Below are 13,196 nucleotides of genomic sequence, written 5' to 3' on the forward strand. Positions count from 1 at the left end.
AACTAAAGCTTTCTCATTTGACCATTCCATTATCGTGCTCGTAAAATGCAGTTACCGCTTAAACAAAGTATCTACACTCGTCCTTGCATGCGTGCAATGAGATGGCATTAATGTAGCCAACATCACTTAGCGCTCTAAGCTACGCACTAAAACCCTTTGATGTGTCCAAAAAACCGACACCCGAGTTATCGCTTAACGTTTAATGCTATTAATATTGCCATTAGTATAAATTGACATTAAAACGTTGGCCACATCTGCGTAATGCCAAAATTTAACGCGTTAAGACGCAGGTGGAGCAGTAGCATTAAAGTAGTAGTGCACATCATTTAGTAATTCGTTAATTTTATTTTACTTGAATCGCTCTTCTGAGAATAAACATTTTAGTCTCAAATGTAATAGTGTGACCATAAATACCGAATTTATCAATACCACAAAAACATCTGAGAACATTGCATATAAAGTTCAAATGACTGCATTTTCTTTGTTTAAAGGTTTGACCTTATAACGATAAATATGTATATTATAATCTTCATCAATCTAACTCCCTGTCCAGTTTCACCACAATTTGTATCATCAAAAGTTTCTATTAAAAAGTCAGGTCAGTCAATCACGTCAGAAAATCACGAAGATAATTCTGCGAGTAATGATTGTTTTCAATAATTGTCGTACATACTTGCTTCTCCAAGAAACTATAAAAAATAAACTATCAACTATGAGTTACCAATGTTTAATGCACAAAAAAAATTACAGTGGCGAAAATTTAACTACATCTTAGGAATTTTGGTAGCCTAGACGATCAATAAAATTGCGCAATCCTACTTATATTATAAATGTGAAAGTTTGTGAGAATGTATGGATGTATGTTTGTTATTCAATCACGCAAAAACGGCTGGACCGATTTGATTGAAATTTGGTATGTATTTAGGTGATACCCTGGATTAACACATAGGCTACTTTTTATCAACACACCACGCGGGCGAAGCCGCTGGCGGAAGCTAGTATTACAATAAATACATTGTGAAATAAAAATATCGTCGCTAAAAATCATTGCGAAATCTTCAACATTCATGTAGCAAGAGTATGAGCATTTCATATAATTATAATAATAGGTCTTTACCTATGAAATTGCCGTTTTGTATGAAAAAATTTAAACGTTTTTTTTTTTCATGTATTTTTTATTTGTATTTATCGAAGTAATTACCCATGCAATCAATGCTTCTTTGCCAACGCAGTGCCAGTGAATTGATGCCCTTCTTAAAGAAATTAGCTAGACGGGAGGCAACCATTAGTTCAAAGTCATTTTTTACTCCCTCTCGGGTACTGAATTTTTTACCCGACAAAAACTTATCCAAATTCTGGAAAAAGTTGTAGGGTGTGGGCGCAAGGTCTGGTGACTGGCGGACGACGGAAAAAATCATTCATTTGTGAGTCTGTTGAGAAGTGCAAGGCACGTTTCGATGCGTACTTCGCGCTAGCATTCATTGAGTTCGTGGGACACCTATTTTTTAAGCTTTCTTACCTTGCCAATTTGACGCAAATGGATCAATATTGTTTTGACGCTAATGTCGAAAGCTTTAGCCGTAGATTGTGTACCATCAGCTTCCACAGTCGCCTTTAATTCATCGTTGTCGACCAAAGTCTTCGGTTCAACTTTCAGGTCGAAATTTCCAAAACGGAAGCGAGCACACCAATAACAGGTGGTGCGTGGGTTAGCAGTGTTAGTTCCGTAAACGTCGTTGATGTTACGTGCCGCTTGTGCCGCGTTGCTGCACCACGGTACTCCTATTCCATAATAACTTGATTTTTTAACATATCCACGATGAAGAAGAGGATTGAAATGCGATGACAATGTAGCACTAATTAATAAACTAATAACTACTTTTGGAAGATGATTTCCATGTTTTTTTAATAAAATTAATTTGAAATTATAATTCTTAGCCAAACAAAAAATATTATGATTTGAAATGGCCATTACCGCAAAACGGCAATTTCATAGGTAAAGACCTAATATGATCTCCAGAAGGGCTCGTGGCTATGTCAAAACCGCGCGGATTGATCGATCATAAGGTTAAGCATCGCTTGGCGCGGTCGGTCCGTGCATGAGTGACCCTCTTGTCATGACGGGTTCTCCCGTGTTTCGGAAGGCACGATAACTCGGTGTGTCCCGGCTGTCATTTTTGAACAAAGCAGACCTTACGGGTAGTCAGAAGCCATGAAATCAGGGACTCAGTCTTACCAAGGTCTGCGTTAACTGCGCAAAGCACTTAGGTATTCAGCTGCATCCGGGTAAACTTGAAACCGACCTCAACATAATCGGCTGGGGCAAAAGGTACGACAGATCATGTTGAGATGTCTACAACTTCAACTATATTCGGAAAAATCTTGCCTAGCCTAGCGAAGATTATAGCCTAACACTTTTTAACATTAGTGAGCTACCTCAATGGGAAGCGTCAACAGGCAGCGTCGAAATCGCGCGAAACGGTTAGTAGGTATGTACTACTAATAATTATCTGGGAAGTAGGAATTGACTTCATACTACTAATTATAGTTTATAATTACTACAAGACAACATATTAATGGTATACCTAACGATAAAAGAGTTGATAAATAAGCAAAGGCTGTTTTATAGATAACGGATATTTATGTAAATAGTGTGCATCGATATCTTTATCTTATTATAACTTAAACTCGACGGTGCTTGTGTACCAATCGTAGTAAGAGAGTGATACTAGTAGGATGGATTCAGTGTACGATCGTGCGATATCAGAAGTCGGGCAAGATGGAACGTTTCAAATACAATTTGATATTTTTTATAACATAATTCTTGCAGGATTGTGGTCCATGGCCTTTAATAATATAGTTTTAGCTCTTACAATTACTCCGCACATGTGCAAAATTCCTAAGAAACTTTCAAATGAAAGTGAACATTCATGGAAATTGAAATACATTCCAACGTAAGCTGAAGTTTTGGTAATGATCAGTAGAGAGTTACATTTTAATTTTAAATATTCTGTTTTCATTACTGTTTTTTTTTTGTTTTAGTGTTGAAGACGCAGCAGGAAACAATAAATTCAGTGACTGTTTAGTGTATTCTAATCGAGGATATAATATAACTGAAGGTGTTTTTTCTAATCTTTTAATTAATTGCTGTAGTTTTAATTATTTTAATTCTCAACATACTCATTTTGTATAATTTGCTGAATTGAATGCATATTATTTTCAGAATGTAATATATATGATTATGATAGAACTTGGTTTGAAACAACAGTCCCTTCCGATAATAATTGGGTTTGTGAAAATGAAATATATGTAGCAAATATTTTTGCATACAGTAAAATTGGAGAAACCGTTGGATCATTATTTTTTGGGTGGTTTGGCGATGTGTGAGTAAGCATTATTTTTAACTTGTCAAGCACCAACTAGATAAAAAAATGAACAATGTTATGATAGGTACTGTGAAATCATAAAAGTTTTTATCACTCTATAGATAGCGGCAGGCAGATTTGGGACGTGTTCATGTAGCTAACGTCTGGGTTACACGGCTAGTTCTAACCTTTTTCATTCGTTATTAGCGACTCAAATTTATTGAAGTCGGAATCAATTGTTCACGGTTCTATTAATTTTATCTTCTCACTTTTTAAATCATGTTATCCTTTAGGGGAGACTATAAATTTAATGAATTAAGCAGACCTGTGCGATTGTTTTCTTAAATGCGTCCAATAGTCCCTGTGGTAGACTAGAAATAACATAAATTATTTTATGTTTCAGATATGGACGAAAACCAACATACGTAATTTCTTTGGCTATGTTAATAATTGGTCGCTTTCTGTCAGTGTTAGCTAGCTCTTCGTTTATAATATTTGCAATTGGATGCGTTCTAGCGGCTCTACCATCATGGTGTGTCACACAGAGTGCATCGATTGTTTCTTTAGAAATATCATCTCCGAAACGACGAGCTAACATTGCAAAGCTAAGATTAGTTGCAACTAGTTTTGGGCTATGTTTAATGCCTTTATTGTACTGGTGGTTAAGAAGTTGGAAAGTATTTGTTGTTATCACAACAGCAACGCAGTTACCATATTTGTTCTGGTCTTGGTAATTATGTTACTGTTTTACATGGTAGGTAGTTACATATTTTACAAACTTTCAATTTTAGGTATAAACCTTTTAACTTCCAGGAATTTCATAGAATCTCCACAGTGGCTTTGGGTCAACGGAAAATTTAAGAAATGTGTTCAAGTACTCAAGCTTATAGCCAAAGTGAATAAAACTACTCTTGGTTCAAATACAGAAAACGATATATTATCAAGCGATCTCTCCACAACCAATAACGCAGAAGTCTTGGGACCATTAGCATTATTTTCTGGCTGGCGATTAGCTGTCAATACGATCTTACAGCTATTATTATGGTAAGTTCGTAGTAAAGTACATAACATGCAGAGATATCTATTTTAAGTTTTTTTTTTTGTTAAATCACAGGATTGCCGTTTCTGTCAACTATACAGTCGTTTTATTAAGTTCTGCGGAAAAGTCTTTGGCAAACCCATTCTTGGACTTCGCGTGGCAGTCCTTGGCTGAAATTCCTGGATATTTTGTTGCATCGTGGCTTGCCGATCGCATCGGTCGACGATTTACGGGAGTCATTTCAACAGCATTAACAACATTATTGTGGGTAGTCTACGCCTACCGCGATATCTGTAAGTACCGCATTAAAACCAGTTACTGTAAAAACTACTTCTACAACTAGATTTATAATCAAAATAAATTCGAAAATTCTATTGCAGATAATATAGGCTGGTTAAAGAATCCGTGGTTGGGTACTGCCTTGGTTATAATAATTAGATTCGTAATAACAATGTCGTATTACATAATAAATCTGTTTAACATGGAGCTCTACCCAACGTGCCTCAGGCAATCAGGAATGTCTTTAGGTAACGTAGTCAGTGGTGGAGCTGGTGCAGTAGCGCCGTATATTTTATATTTGGTGAGTTTTACAATGTTTTTTCCTCACTTCTTATCCAAGATGAATAAATTATTTTATTTAAATATGATTTGCAGTTAAATAATCGTAATTCGTCATCTTTCTAGGGTCGTCGTTTTGATGCTCGCTATCCAAGTGTTATCTTAATAGTAACGACACTATTCGGCGGTGTATTAACGTCGTACTTGTTGCCAGAAACTTTGAACGTAAAGTTACCAGAAACGTTAGAAGATGCCCAAAAGTTCGGTCGACGTGATCGAAGTCATTATACGACTGTTAATCTAAAAGACGAAACAATCGAATCAAATATTGCCGTCTCATAAAATAGGATTTAAGAGATTTTATTTTATACATGTACTTAAAAATAAAAGTTACATAGTCACCATGTTTGTCTTTTTATATTTTTTTAATAAAGTAACTTACATCAGCTTACATCCCCTGTATTAAGTCGTCATTATTTAATTTAGTGCTTACGGACATTACTATCTAGTTGTCGATATAAGTAGCTGAATAAGTGAGTATAGTGAGGGATTGGGTTTGATTCCCAGATGGTGTGATCTGTGTTTAGGCGGTTCCGTATGAAGAGTTTAGAATTTAGCATAATCTATCAATTAAAATTGACAGTGTGTAAATATTATTCATTAAATAACATTTTGAGTTAAATACAAAAAAATACATTGCTTCGGATAATTCAATAGGAATTATTTTGATCTTACAAAATGCTTATGAAACCTTTTTTTTTAACTTTAAGACGTTCTTATTATGTTGATATTATTGCCATTTCATAAAATATGTTTCCCTGAAACTAAGCCTATTTTTTCTGAAATCGACTAAAATTAACGATGAGTTTTCAGTATATAATAGACAATCAATAGTAACTTACTCAATGTCTGTGCACTATTTACTTTTTTATATATTATCTATTCTTCTGTTCTCCTCTTTAGTCTTTGGGTAAATATAGGTGATAATTTACGGGATTTATTGGTTTTTAATTAAATACATTTCTATTATCAGTGATTATTGAAATGTAGTAAAATATGCGAATATAGTATCATAAGTCGAAATAATCTCTATTTCGATCCTTGTCATATTTTGCAAAACTTGTATTGGTATACGCATCGCAAGTGTATTTCGTTGATAAAATGTCGGGCGACCACAAAACATTGATAAAAGGCAGCCCGTCGCAGTACGTGAAGCTGAACGTGGGCGGGACGCTGTTTTATACAACTATTGGTACACTTACCAAGAGTGATAATATGTTGAGAACCATGTTCAGTGGCAGGATGGAGGTACTGACAGATTCAGAAGGTATGCGCAAAATTATCTCGAGGAATGGTTTTATTTAACATCCAAAAAGGTGTTCTCTGTTATAGAAACGCTAAAATCCCACTACATTGATATTTTTGCTGTTTACAGGGTGGATACTTATTGACCGCTGTGGAAAACATTTTGGTACCATTCTGAATTATCTTCGAGACGGCACCGTAGCCCTACCAGACAGCTACCGCGAGATTATGGAACTTCTAGCAGAAGCAAAATACTTCCTGATTGAAGAGCTCACAGAGTCCTGTCAACAGGCATTAGCAAAGAAAGAAAGGGAAGCGGAACCTATCTGCCGAGTTCCTTTGATTACTTCTCACAAAGAAGAACAACTGCTTATTATGTCAACTTCGAAGGTATTTATTATTTTATATGTAGACACACCATAAAAGTAGTTATAAGAAACATATAAAAAAAGTAGTTTTATTTTATGCAAAATTTTTAAACTTGTAATAATGTGTACTTAATTTCTTTTACAGCCTGTTGTCAAGCTTCTGATTAATAGACACAACAACAAATATTCATACACAAGCACATCAGATGACAACTTGTTAAAGAATATTGAGTTGTTTGACAAGCTCTCTCTGCGCTTCAGCGGCCGTGTGCTATTCATCAAGGATGTAATTGGATCAAATGAAATCTGTTGCTGGTCATTCTTTGGACATGGCAAGAAATGCGCTGAGGTCTGTTGCACATCCATTGTCTATGCAACAGACAAGAAACACACCAAGGTGGAATTCCCTGAAGCAAGGATTTATGAGGAAACATTGGGCATTTTGTTATATGAAAGCAGGAATGGACCTGATCAAGATTTAATACAAGCGACGTCATCGCGCGGCGCAGTGGGCGGCCTCTCGTGCACTAGTGACGAGGAGGAGGAGCGGTCTGGCTTAGCCCGACTCAGGTCGAACAAGCAGAATAATCAATCTTAGCGGTTACAGTCGGGCTTGGCGCGCCTTCGAAGCTCGAAACGGACTAATGTCTGATACCAGGCTGGCTTCTTTTTGCCATTTTGCTGGCTGCCCTGCTTTGGTCTGTAGACTTAACTGAGCCATGTTCTTCAATGTTGGTCAATTTGACCATTTTCCCATGGCTCTCTTGATTGTGAAGGAATGAAAATGGCATGAGGCATTTATGATTATAGTCAGATCATACTATGGACAACTTTCTTCTAATACTATGTGTCTGTGTCTGTTCTGTGTCTAGTGAGTATATTCTGTTAGCAGAAAATAATAGAAGAAACATGACATTAGAAGTGCTAAATAAGACGCAGGATTACATAAATATCTTAGATTCACAATTCAGTCTGCACTGTTCGTAGTGTAAACTCCTCTCTCATAAAACAATGTGGTTGATGTCTAGTATACGATTCATAAATGTATTTTACAAAATCTCAGTATTTGTTGTTCATGTGTAAAATTAACCAATAGATAAAATCAGGAGTCACTAGTGGCAGGAGTATGGGTGTCTTCAGACAATCAAATGTACATTAATTAATGTTGCATAAGGTTATACAAGTGTAAAATAATGTAAAGTACTCTCTAAGATTGTATGTGAAACAATGTGTACAAGCTTTGCAGTACATCTATGTCGTAATTCTAATATAATAAGTAATTTTACGCTTATTATGATCACACAATTTACACAGCTCAAGTGATTTGCCAAATGAATGTTGTCTAGTATTAGAATCTTGTTCCTGAAGCATCTTTAGTGGATGAAGCTCATAATTTAATACAAACTTTTATTTAAGATTTACTCCTATGCCCTAGATTTGAAATGTCTATTTAATAATTGGTGTCTGTTATTCAATACATATTTGCAATTTTCACTATTCAAATATGAAAGGGTAATGTGTGTTTGAAATATATTGTAATGGATTACTGCATTGCACTACTTATAAGGATTGTCACTTGATTGGAATATACTTGGTATTTTAATGTAAATACAGACAAATAAGAGAACATGAAAGAAAGAGGTAGTTTGAATTGAATTGGTAGAAATAAAGTTGTTCTGATTAATTAACAGTATATTTTGGAAGCGAGTTGCCTATTGCAACTGTCGAGCGCACATGCAGCAACTGCATGAAATCGGTCGATATTCGAGGGTGGCTGCACGTGCTGCTCCTGCTTCAATGCAAAAACGATTTCATGTAAATACATACAAACCAGTAGCGTGGCTGCGGCACGTGCGGTCGGCAGTTGCGGTCGGCTGCACACTTCCAAATTCTTACTTTTTAGTACTAGTAAGGTCATGGTGTGTATGATTTTGCCAAATTATGTAGCTGATGCGATTGTAATTGATTGATTGATAATGGAATGAAAATTAGATGGAATGGTTATATGTTTATTCAGATTATTAAGCATTCTAGTCTGATATTTTATTGTTCCATTAGACTTTAATAAGAGGTATAGGGTAATAGTGCTAAGCACATTACTTTTATATAAAAAGAGAGTTGCACTAAACAAATAAATATATTAGTGTTATTGAGCAGAATTACAGAAGTACTAAGACTTTCTTATTGAATACTGTCGTAATTTTTCCACAGTGTGAAAGGTACATAAGCCATCATGCATAAATTAGATTGTTTTTTTTTTCACAAACGGCAAAGACGTTCTTCATTCACGATGTCAACATAGATCTAGCTAATAAATATGATGAATGTAATTAGAGGCTAATTAAATTGATTGAAGTTAATGTTGGTTGTTGTACAAAACGAGATTGGATAAGGAATCCCTCCTACGTCCTAGTACATTGCAAGACTGGTTCCAAGAAGCCGTTTGAGTGGAAAATCATGTTATTGTAAAATTTATTACACTATAACTTATTATATCCTTATGAAATATAATATGCTCACTGTTTAGCTGTCCTTATTCGTTTTATTTATAGTTCTTCAAATACCCACATACAGTGATTCCCTATAAGTACCTACAGATATTTGAGTAGTAGAATAGAAAATACGAGAGTACATAGTTTTTTTATGTACCCCCTATTTATAAACAATCGGGACTTACGCGATATTATGTATAAAGGTACGACACATTTTCCGATGTTTTTTTCCGATGCGAATTGAAACAGTCGACAGTCTTGGATTAAGTTCGATCTCGAGACAGATAAAGGCTGCTTTATACTGGGTTTTGGAAGTTGCAGACGAAACATACCGTCAGTTGCACAAAGCTCCATTAAGGGTTGGACTGAATCTATTGCTGACTCTTTGTCAACAAGTCGTGTCAGCAATAGATTTAATGAAGCTTTAGCTAGGTTAATCTATAGAAATATAAGTAGTAAAGTACTGAGCCTACTGAGTATACTGAAACTACACTCTTCCAGAGTAACATATCCCAGTAGGGGTAGTAGTTCCCACATGTTGCGGGTATTGGTATCTTTACTGGTATCTTATAAAGGAAATAGATTGATAAACAGTAATTAGTTTGAACATGTATAATTATACATAGCCTTATTCTATTTATTTAAATAGTCTCTGTTGATATCAAGTTCTGTTTATAGCATTCTAAACTGCATAAAGGAATTCCTGTTTTGGAGCAATTGTATTTTTTTAAATTGTCACACCCATCCACACCACACTTCACAGGTTTTGGTGGGTCAATGGGCATTTTCCTTTCCAATGGGAATGGTACACCAGGGGGTAATGACAGTGAGATCTCATTAGTATTGTTTTTGTAAACAATCATTGGTTCTATTTTTCTGATGGGTTTGCCTTTAGACATGTTCTTTAGTTTTGATTCCTGCTTTTTAAGAAGTCTGTCCATCGTTTTCTTCTTATCCTTTTCCCTCTTTTCATCAGCCAGCTGCTTTCGTTTCTGTGACTTCAAAGCAGCTTTCTGTATTGCTTCTTCTGTCATGACCTTTTCTTTGTAACCTGATGGGAGTGCAAGAAGTACTTCTCCTCCAGGACTGGTCTCTTTATCTGTGCCTCGCTCATACATGGCCCGCTGTCTTGCTGTCATCATTTTTGGGTCTTTAGGCTTTATTTTCTTGAGCTCTTCGTCAACCTGAAATATGAATAAAGTTGCATTAAATCTAGCAGACGTTTACTTCAACATGTGTAATTAGTTAAAATTGTTATTCACTTACTTCTTCTAGTTTTCCGGATTTTATAGCATCAAGCCATCGTTCCTCCTCACTAGAAGTGCCGCTGTCTCGTCCCTTCTTCTTCTTCTTAGATGATGACGCTTTCGGTGGAGTGCTCGACGACGAGCCCGGTATGGACCTCCGAGAGTCAGATGACGACTTCATCGTTTGTGCTTTGAGAAGATCAGCTGCGGATGTGCCCGGGACGTCGCGTCCCTTCACCTTAATTTTATAAGGCTTATCAAGCACGTCTTCGTACGATACGTCAATAGACGATTCGCTTTCGTATTCATTTTCTACTTTTCTCTTCTTATGCTTTTTGTGCTTATGCCTTTTATGTTTTTTCAGCGGCGGTGTGTCTATAAATTATCATTTTCATAATTACTGTTAGCGTTTGGTATTGTATGTCAACAAAACAAGGGTTAGATTATTTACCAATTACGATTTCATCCTCTGTGGTGCTCTGATCACGCTGTCGGCGGACCATGTTTGGTTATTTTAATAATTATTTTAAAGTTACAAATATTTTTCCTAGTCTTTCGGAGGGGGCAGAGGAATTTGTTTTCAATTCACATTCCACTATTCTTCGTCTTCACTTCAAGAAATTAGTCGTTATGTTGGCACTACTGCTAAGCTGCCAAATAGAAATTGACAGAGTGTATTCGCTTTTATGTACATAATGTCAATCACAGCATTAATTATTTTACCTAAAAAAATTAACAGATATTTTGCGTGCTATTATATGTTATTATAATTTAAGAATTACTGAAGACACATTTCTATTCTATTCTATTTTTATTTATGGCAATTCATGTCGATGCAAACGTCGACGATTCTGCCAATGACAAGTGGGATGAGAAGCAAGAGATACTGAAAGGTACCTAGTCCCTTGATTTTGAATGATCATTTTTTGTAGTTTCATAGTCTTAGAATAATGTCATCCAGACTGATTATCGGCCTAGTCGGCTATTTTCTCTATCTCTAAGTATAATAGCCAGCTGAAATGGATAGACATAATGTGCAGATGCGCCAGGGCCACATCCAGCCATCAATAAAGATGAATGGTCTTTTAGTTCGTGCATATTTTTATATTATTTACTTTGTTCGAAGAATGCATTCCTTTTGCATATTTTTATTTGTGTTAAACGACGCATGTAGCCTGCATTATATAATACTTTTTATTTTAGGTTTAACACACTTTGTATAAAGCATAGATACCGATAGTACCTATACGTACTTATTACTTATAGGGAGAATAGCGAGTAAAATAAGTAGTTGTAGTTAGAGAACCAAGGGGCAGGACATAATTTAAAAATACGTCCTCAAACGACTACATCATTTATTCATTACTAATAAACGATTAAAGAAAAACTTTTCTTTCGTCTATATTTTGTACCCGAACTCACATCACCTCCTTGCTTGCTCAGAGTTCAACCAATGCTTCTCGTTTTAACGTTAAGTTTTTATTCCTGCAACGGCGTGGCGTGGTAATGGCCGAGTTTACTTTCCGCAGAGCGACTCGGCCATAACGTTGGACGTCGAAATACGTCCGGAGTAAGTTCGAACTTAAGTGGTATGGTGCATTAGGTGCACAGCTTCCTTGCGTTTGATATTATACTTCTAATGGTGCAATGGTTTAAATGCTGCTGTCTCAGCTTTTATTTTGACAGTCAATCTTTTATTGCGTCCGCTCCGTCCACTCTATTAAACATAAATATAAACCTGTAGTAAGGGGTAAATTACTATTTATTGTTTTCAAATAAATATTTACATTAAATTTAAAAAGTTATAATATTGCATCGAAAAATTGCTCCTCGTCGCTGTCACTGGGTAAGGTACCCAAAAGGGGTAAATAATTACGAATTTAAGTTTGTTTTCCTAGGTTCTATTGCGTGGGTAGGCTAATCACAGTTTTCTGTTCAAGAGTAGGTAAATTGAAATAGGCACCTTGCAGGAGTCGTGACCTGATGTAAAAGATTTTCTTGCAAACAAATTATGCTACTTCCTTAAAATCAATAGCTAAAGTGCTTCGCCGAAATAAGTAGATACCGTCGTACATGTTGTATGTTCTTACATGCTTACAAAGTTTCCAGTAAACGTCCGCCTAAGCAAACAAATATAGGTTTCATTAGGAACGCGATATATTATTTATTTCAAATTAGTTTCTTGGGATCGATATGAAGTCTTGATGTGATTTGGGCCATTTTTTACATCGTTCAGACTACATATTGTTGCTGACGAGTTGGTTTAGTAGAAGTCGGTGTCTGCTGGTCCTGAAAGAAGTTGGTACTGCATTTGACATATTTATATACAGAATGAAGCTTAAAAAATTAGGTAGGTAATAAATCAACTGGAATTAGGGTATGAGCAGGAGAAAAAAAAACTTCTACAAGCACGATGCGAAATCGTCGAAAAATCTAATATTAGCCATAATTTTGATCCGTAAAAAAATTATATCATATTCTGAAATCAAAAAGTTTGATTCAGACTTCTAGAAGTCTGAATCAAACTAATCAAATTATATCATATTCTGAAATCAAAAAGTTTGATTCAGACTTCTAGAAGTCTGAATCAAACTTTTTGATTTCAGAATATGATATAATTTTTTTACGGATCAAAATTATGGCTAATATTAGATTTTTCGACGATTTCGCATCGTGCTTGTAGAAGTTTTTTTTTCTCCTGCTCATACCCTAATTCCAGTTGATTTATTACCTACCTAATTTTTTAAGCTTCATTCTGTATATAAATATGTCAAATGCAGTACCAACTTCTTTCAGGACCAGCAGACACCGACTTCTACTAA

General features: G+C 35.6%; 3 protein-coding genes across 3 annotated transcripts; 2 read left to right on the forward strand and 1 right to left on the reverse strand.

Annotated features, from left to right (window-relative positions):
• The first annotated feature begins 2,680 nt into the window (after positions 1–2,680).
• On the forward strand, positions 2,681–5,366 carry LOC124631495 (solute carrier family 22 member 21). Its single transcript, XM_047165918.1, has 8 exons — positions 2,681–2,954; positions 3,043–3,119; positions 3,224–3,383; positions 3,769–4,095; positions 4,179–4,409; positions 4,480–4,697; positions 4,785–4,984; positions 5,089–5,366. The coding sequence occupies exons 1-8, from the start codon at positions 2,737–2,739 to the stop codon at positions 5,302–5,304; spliced, it is 1,647 nt and encodes a 548-aa protein (XP_047021874.1). The 5' UTR covers positions 2,681–2,736; the 3' UTR covers positions 5,305–5,366.
• A 546-nt stretch (positions 5,367–5,912) lies between these two features.
• LOC124631266 (BTB/POZ domain-containing adapter for CUL3-mediated RhoA degradation protein 3) lies at positions 5,913–9,167 on the forward strand. The gene is made up of 3 exons (XM_047165570.1): positions 5,913–6,289; positions 6,398–6,657; positions 6,781–9,167. The coding sequence occupies exons 1-3, from the start codon at positions 6,124–6,126 to the stop codon at positions 7,231–7,233; spliced, it is 879 nt and encodes a 292-aa protein (XP_047021526.1). The 5' UTR covers positions 5,913–6,123; the 3' UTR covers positions 7,234–9,167.
• A 557-nt stretch (positions 9,168–9,724) lies between these two features.
• Positions 9,725–11,017, reverse strand: LOC124631463 (INO80 complex subunit B). Its single transcript, XM_047165863.1, has 3 exons — positions 10,826–11,017; positions 10,394–10,749; positions 9,725–10,311 (listed from the first exon to the last, which is right to left on the reverse strand). The coding sequence occupies exons 1-3, from the start codon at positions 10,875–10,877 to the stop codon at positions 9,769–9,771; spliced, it is 951 nt and encodes a 316-aa protein (XP_047021819.1). The 5' UTR covers positions 10,878–11,017; the 3' UTR covers positions 9,725–9,768.
• Positions 11,018–13,196: the final 2,179 nt, after the last annotated feature.

This window comes from Helicoverpa zea, chromosome 6, assembly GCF_022581195.2.
Source record: "Helicoverpa zea isolate HzStark_Cry1AcR chromosome 6, ilHelZeax1.1, whole genome shotgun sequence".
Taxonomy (NCBI): domain Eukaryota; kingdom Metazoa; phylum Arthropoda; class Insecta; order Lepidoptera; family Noctuidae; genus Helicoverpa; species Helicoverpa zea.